General features: G+C 42.0%; 1 protein-coding gene across 3 annotated transcripts; it reads right to left on the bottom strand.

The window, feature by feature from the left end:
- Positions 1–1,521: 1,521 nt before the first annotated feature.
- On the bottom strand, positions 1,522–3,592 carry LOC122038425. Of its 3 annotated transcripts, none has more exons than XM_042598175.1 (3): positions 3,332–3,592; positions 2,731–3,190; positions 1,522–1,661 (listed from the first exon to the last, which is right to left on the bottom strand). In XM_042598175.1, the coding sequence occupies exons 1-3, from the start codon at positions 3,351–3,353 to the stop codon at positions 1,652–1,654; spliced, it is 492 nt and encodes a 163-aa protein (XP_042454109.1). In that variant the 5' UTR covers positions 3,354–3,592; the 3' UTR covers positions 1,522–1,651. The 3 variants fall into 3 exon arrangements, 2 of the variants coding, with proteins under 2 accessions (XP_042454109.1, XP_042454108.1); XM_042598174.1 differs by lacking the exon at positions 1,522–1,661 and adding an exon at positions 2,053–2,275 and having other exon boundaries at positions 3,332–3,587; XR_006127866.1 differs by lacking the exon at positions 1,522–1,661 and adding an exon at positions 2,282–2,502 and having other exon boundaries at positions 2,596–3,190; positions 3,332–3,591.
- Between the last annotated feature and the right edge of the window lie 3,874 nt (positions 3,593–7,466).

The following is a 7,466-nucleotide window of genomic DNA, read 5'->3' as shown; positions in this document are numbered from 1 at the left end:
GAACGCGAAGGGCTTCGCTTCAAAGGTATAACCTTTTTCTTTTGTAGATCTAAGTGTAGATCTAGGTAGAAACTCGTATTCATATGTTTTCAAACTTTTTCTTTGCACAGATCCCTTGGCTAGGGGCTTTCGGGGTTTCCGCGACGCGAAAAAGTGGTTTTCGCGGCCCGAAAAACCCAACAGTAAGCATCTCCATTATATTTGATTCGAGTCTGGATTCACTTTTGACTTGATCCTCTAGCTCCATCGGCTCCTCGTGAAACTTTGTTAGCTGAGTCCAGAACTCATAGGCATCTCGGTGTTCTTCAATTCTGCATGTAATTTCATTGGGTAATAATTTTATAATTAAATTTATTGCCTTTCTATTGGCTTCTATGTTTTGGGTTGATTGCCTCAGTGTCATGCCGCCATCAAAGTCATTTATAAGGATGAAGCATTCCATTTTCATCCTTCACAGATTAAATTCGTGCCTCTAGTACATCTCATATGGTGGTGGTTCGTGGATGCTCCGTCTTTCTTGATGAGACATTGGTATACTTGTAAAAAATATAAACAAGAAGCAATTTCCAAGACTTTGTCTTAGGGTAAGTAGTGTGGGAGATAAAGAAATAATGGTGTTTTAAAAATAATAATAAAAAATATTTTGACAAATTTTCTTAAACTAGTTATTTCACCAATTCTAACTAATAGTGAGAAAATGAAAGCAAATTTTTCAAAAAAAAACAAAATTGGAGGGAAAACGAAAGATGCAAGAATAATTTTTAATAAAAAATGATATATAATTTTTTCTTTTAAAAAGGAACCCCCTTTGCCTGATTGGTGGTTGCACTAATTCAGAGCGATACCCGCTCTGATACCACTTGTAGGATCAAAAAGAACGTAGGAGGGGGTGAATAGCGATCACGAAAATCGATAGCGAATTAATCGAAGTACACAGCAGAAGGAAAAAATGAACCAATGCTAACAAATTGAGTTTTACTTAGTTCGGAGCCTTCAAGGACTCCTACTCCAAGGACCGCACTTATCGACACTACAACAAAAACCTTCATAGACATCGGTTTTCCACCGGTGTCTATTTCATTTTCTACCGATGTCTATGAAACCTATGTTAAAAGTCTGTCATTTTAGACATCGGGTTAAAACCGGTGTAGTATCACTTAACGACACCGGTCTTTGAATCGGTTATTAACCGGTGTAGTATCACTTAACGACACCGTTTCATCAGCAGTGTAAAACCGATGTAATATTGTATGTTAATAACACCAGCTTTGGCAGCGGTAAATGACCGATGTAATATTAGTTAATAATACCGGTTTTGCAGCGGTAGAAAACCGATGTAATATGTATATTTTTTAACAGCACAAATTTGATTTCCGAAACAATGAAAAACCGACAATAAAAAAAATACACAAATATTCACAAATTATACAAATATTCTTCATTCAATAATATTCATAAAATACACAAATATTCACAAATTATATAAATAATCTTCTTATAACAATATCCATAAAATACTCAAACATTCTTTTTACATCAAAAGCTAGCTAATAGATATCAAAATCAAGGTAGAACATTCTTTTAACACATCAAGGTAGAACCACACTTCAAATGTAATCTAGCATGCATTCAGCCCACTCGAATGATCGCATCACTTGGGCCTGCAAGTTCGAATCGAAAACTCAGAATTCAATCACATGGATATCCAGGATGCATCCATAAAGGAAACTGTAAGAGTAAGAAAACTATAACATCGAGTAAAACCAATTTGAAACTGATTTATCACGATCAACCTCCTAAATTACACTCAAAACATACTAACATAAAGAGTTGCACATTGTGCTTTTACCCAACCTGCTTCTAAGAAACCATGTTTTTATTGGTAACGGAAGCAAAGAAGCATGAAAGGTAAAATGCAACTTAAGAAGGTTATACAAATAAGAACCTGGTGAATGTAATCCACCTTGCAGCAGCACACTAATACTAGAGAAAGGGAAAAACCTCGATTAACTTTCACAAGGATTTCTGGCTTGCAAATTGTTAGTCAAGCTATTCTGTAGCAGCTAGGCCTTCTTTTTCTACTTTCATTTCGTGCAAACCAAATCCAACTACCATGCTAGTTCATCATTCTAGGTATCTACCATATAACTGGTTTATGTCGCAGAGATTGTGGACCAAACCGTCAAGAAAGCTCCTCTTCCGGATTATCCTGAGGGCATCTGATCATCTCTAGTATGTTCACAACTTCAACCATATCTGGCCTGGTAGATGGCACCTGAGAGGTGAAGTTCAATATAGTGATCTATATTTAGAGGAATAAAAAAAAACATGAACTGTGTTATGTCTAAGAACAAATCGTGCAAGTAGACCGTCCAAACACATTCAAGGAGATTTCCACTTAATATGATTTCTACTGAGAATTGCTTGGTATGGTATTTCTCAGTATTGAGCAGAACATCATGTGCCCAAATGAGTATGACACCTGTGCACAGCATGCATGACCTACACAAAGCATGTGATGAGTTGTAACTTCGGTACTATGATTTTTTTTTTACCCCAATTGCATACTAAAGTTCAAACAACACATTAACGCACGTGCAATGAATCTTGGAGAACAAGAACTTGTAGAGAGGAGTTTTCTTCTCGAGTAGAGTTTTTGGAATCTAGGGAGTGTTTTAGATGACGTTTTGTTTCTATTGTTCCAAGTGTAGACGTCTCTCAGAAGCATACCGTCGAACACCTTCTCCGCGTCGGCGATGCTGCCGCACTTGAAGTAGAGATTGATGAGCGAGTTGGTGGCGGCGACGTCCATGGGTAGATTCTTCTTGAAGACGAGAGCTTGGATCTGCCTTCCCTGGTCCAGCGCGCTGAGATTGGCGGAGAGCGAGAGCGCATTGGAGAGGGTGAACTCGTCGGGGTCGAGGGTGGAGGTCTGGAACCATTTGAAGAGGCGAAGAGCTTCCAGCGGGCGACCGTCGAGGGTGAGGACGGAGATGATGGCGCTGAGGCAGCGAGGATCGCGGTGGGTGGCGTCGGAGACTGGGCATGCTTTGGCCGATTGAGCTGCTCGGGAAAGGGAAGTGACAGCGGCTCGAGAGGTGGGAACTTACACTAACGGCGGCTCGGGAAAGGGAAGTGCCAGCCTTGGGCTTCGCTTTTCTGGTCTCCTCCGTGACGAGATGTCGAGATCCTCGAAAAAAAGAAGATCGAAAACTTAGAATTTGATGAAGAGGGAGAGAGGAAAGAGGGCAGCGGTGAGGTTCCTGCAAACTTAGAATTTAGAAATAAAAAGTACGATTTGATCGTCTTGATCAGTGGAACTTAGTATCACCTTTCCCTCTAGTCGTCTTCATCTTGGCTCCCTCCGCCGCTACTACTTTGAAACCCTAGAAAACAAGACCAACCCGTCACCTCTCCTTTCTCGTTCCTCTTCTTACCCAAAGGGAGGAGGTGGAGGAGATGCGTTGTGAGTCAATCCTGATCAGGAGAGGAAGAGGCGTCAATCTAAGAAGGGAAAGAGGAAGATGAAGCTGAGAGAGATGGTTGGACTGCCTGCGGTGAGGAGGAAAGTAGTGGTGGCGTCGTGACGGTATACGGTGAACGGCGAGATATAGGTTTAGGTTTAGAGGGAAGAGGAAAGAGTGAAGTGTTGCAAATTTCGACTAAGTATTGGTGGGAAAAATATATTATTTTATTTTATCATAGACACCGGGTTTTAAAAACCGCTGTTAAAATCGATGTCTATTAATGAAAAAAAGGTGCTCATAGACATCAGCTTAAAAAATCGATGTCTATGAGCGAAAATCTGGGCTTATAGACACCGGTTTTTGAAAAAATCGGTGTAAAATACTCAAAGACATCGGTTTTTGCTTAAAACTGTTGTTGTTCCACTGATGTCTATGCGGGTTTTTCTTGTAGTGTGAGTACTTTCGTTAGTAATCTACTAATAGTTCACAAAAGATTACAAGACTTAAGTATAAGAACTTGAAAAAGTTACCAACAACAACAATAGAATTGAAAAGTCTTGGTCGTCGGTTATCGGTAGAGCGTAGCAGCATTGCGGGAGCCTTTTCGGAGCACCGAGCAAGAAGAAAACTTATAGTGATTGTTGTTCTAAAGCTCTGGGTCAAAATCCTTTAAATAGGTCCATTCTGGACGCCTGGAACCCCTTCGAGTGCCTGAACCACGTGGTTTGGCCAACCGACGCGCTCCATGTCAGCTTGTGGATAAAGTTTCGGGTCCGGGCACCTAGACTGAATCTGGTTGCCCGGACCTCCTAGGCGCCTGTGGCCCACTTGAGTGAACTTGGTTCGAACACTTAGACCAGCTCTGGGTGCCCAGACCCCTTTTCTTCAGCAGCTTTCTCCCCTGCAGCAAAGGTTAGTCCTAGGCAACCTAAAAATAGATTTTTCCCTGCAAAACAGAGTTAACACAATATAATAGAATATGAGTAGTAATTAGATCTTGTCCCCCCGAGACCAAGATCTAGTCAAGGTGTCAACTTAGGTTTCCCAAATGAACCTAAGCTGAACGGACGCCTATAGTTCCCTCAACGGGGAACACGTCCTCACTAAATCTCTCCTCCAGTTGCTTACCTTTGCTTACCACTTGCAGTCACTCGACTTGCCTCTGACCCACTGGGTCTTCCCGCCAATTGTCAGATCTGTAGAGTCAACTAGACTTCGGCCAGTTGTCAGGTCCCGCGGACCCAACTGGACTCTCGCTAGATATCGAGCCCCGCAAACCTATCTGGACTTCGCACCAACTACCAGGCCCTGCGGGCCTAGCTAGATTTCCCACCAGCTATTGAACCCCGTGGATCTAGCTGAATTTCAGCCTGGTGTCAGGTCCTTCAGACCAGTTAACTCCTGCACACTTGGTAGAAACGTTAGACAAACAACTCATCTAACTTTAATCTATTTATCATACATCAAAATCAGATTGTTAGTGCAACCTGCAGCAACATCTTGCTCAAGATGTCGCTAGGCAATAAATTGATCAATAGCTTAGTCACTTTGTCATTGACCTCACATCTTTGAACTTGTTCCTTGCTCCATTTGTTCTTCTTGATGATTTTTCCTTTCCTATCCTTTGGAGCTTCAAAACCTTCCATTAGAGCAAACTATTGCTCTATCTCCATTATGAAGAAGTTTTCGATTCTTGATTTCCAAGAATAGAAGCTTGTCATTGTGAATGGTGGAGGTACTCTTGTGTCTGTTGGATCGAAAGCGCTAGAGGGGGGGAGGGGTGAATAACGCTTATGGCTAATTCGTTTTGAGTAAAACACGCAGCGAAAAATAAAAGGACACAACGCAAACACCAAGATTTTTTACTTGGTTCGGAGCCTGTGGCGACTTCTACTTCAAAGCTCGCATGTGAGAGTGCTTTCAATGGGTAATCACTAGTCAATTGAAATAAGTACAAGTACAATGATTGATTACAAGTAATTTAAACAACTCGAAAATATGAATCTTCAGCACGATGGTTGTCGGAGCCCCTTTTGAGCGTTGAGGATACCAATTGTTGGATCAAAAGTGATAGAGGGGGGTGAAGAGCACTTGTGGCTATTTTATTCGTTTCGGAAAACTCAAACCAATATACGCATCAGCAAATAAAACACAATGTAAACACCAAGTTTTTTACTTGGTTTGGAGCCTATGGCGACTACTACTCCAAGGCCCGCACGTAAGAGTGCTTTCGATGGGCAATCACTAATCAATCCGGAATAAGTACAAGTACAATGATTGATTACAAGTAATAAGAGAACTTTTAAAGAATATCAACAACTAGGAAATATGAATCTTCAGCCCAACAATGATTTATTACAAGTACAATGATTGCTTTCGAGCTTTTGAGCGTCGAGGAGGCATTTTCTGAGTAGCTCGAAGAAGCGAAAGTCGTTCATTGTGTTGTACTACAGCTTCTAGTCGAGGCTCCTTATATAGGCTATTCCAGGCGCCCGGTGTTGGTGCAGGAAGCATCCGACGATTGAACCTTAGTTTTGATAATGGCAAAGGATTCAAAGTTATGTTAGTGTGTAATCTAACATGTTTGAATGAGTGTTTCAGGAAAGTCCTAGCTGCGGTTAGGCAGGTGAAAAACCCTAAGGGGTGGTAACCTTAGGTCCTAGGGGGCGGTAACCCTAGGTGGAGGAAAACCCTAAGGGGTGGTAACCTTAGGTCCTAGGGGGCAGTAACCCTAGGTGGAGAAAAACCCTAGGGGGCGGTAACCCTAGGTCCTAGGGGGGTAACCCTAGGCGAAAAGTCCAGTCGGTCTGGAGGACCGGACTGGCATCAGGTAAATCTCCTGAGTGGAGTAGGTGAGGACGCGTTCCCCGTAGAGGGAACAGTAGGCGTCGGGTCGACCTAGGGTTTCCGGTTGGAAATCTGAAGTCAGACTCGGACAGTTCGAAGACTGTCAGCTCTTTTTCACTTATGAATTATCATATTCTAACATTGTCTTGCAGGGTATGCAATTGCTCGGACTAACCTTGTTTTGCAGGAGAAGCGGCTCCTGGAAAAAGGAGGTCCGGGCGGTCGTGACCAACTTTTATCCCCTGCTCGACTTCGTGACGTGGAGCAACCTGGTTGGCTGGCCACATCACACTCCAGGCGCCCGGAAAGGTCCCAGGCGCCCGGAACCTCATATAAAAGGAGGGTTGAGGTGCAGCTTTAAAGATACAATCTTCTAAGCATTCTCCGTGCGACAAGCTGCTAACGTCTCGACTCAGAAGTGCTGCAACGACAACCCGGAGCTTCATTTTTAGTCTTTTTATTATCGGTACAATATTCTTTTCTGCTTAAATTGTACTTAGCTTGTAATAGCTTTTACGAATTATAGTTGTTGCCCACCGGAAGCGATCAAGGATCGCGGGCCTTCGAGTAGGAGTCGTCACAGGCTCCGAACGAAGTAAATCCTTCATGTCCACTTTATTTACTTTCCGCTGCGTTATTTCTGAACAAGCTTTTACGATTTCGAAAAACGAAATAGCCACGAGCGCTATTCACCCCCCCCCCCCCCTCTCTAACGCTTTCGATCCATCAATTGGTATCAGAGCGGGGTCGCTTTGAATTGGTGCAACCACCATTCAAGCATTTTTCGTGGCTTTGTCGTTTATATAGGTTAAAAATATAATCTTACGCCTTTCGTTTTTTCCCTCCAAAACTGTTTTTGAAAAATTAATTTTCATCTTTTCACCAATGGTTGGAATTAGCGAAATATTGCATTTTCAAAAATTTGTAGTAATATTTTTTTAATATTATTTTAATATTTTATTATTTTTTCTCAAAATTCCTGAATTACTATTTTTATTTCTCTCCCGCACTACTAATCCAAGACTAAGTCTTGGAACAAGTTTTATTGTGTTTATTTTGCAAGATTATCTTTCTAAGATGACCCATCAAGAAGGCTACAACACTGCTCGCCTACCACTCTTCTCCGGAGATGATTTTGGAGATTGGAAGGGT

This window comes from Zingiber officinale, chromosome 1A (genome assembly GCF_018446385.1).
Source record: "Zingiber officinale cultivar Zhangliang chromosome 1A, Zo_v1.1, whole genome shotgun sequence".
NCBI classification, from domain to species: Eukaryota; Viridiplantae; Streptophyta; class Magnoliopsida; order Zingiberales; family Zingiberaceae; genus Zingiber; species Zingiber officinale.
This window is presented reverse-complemented; position numbering and strand designations above follow the sequence as displayed.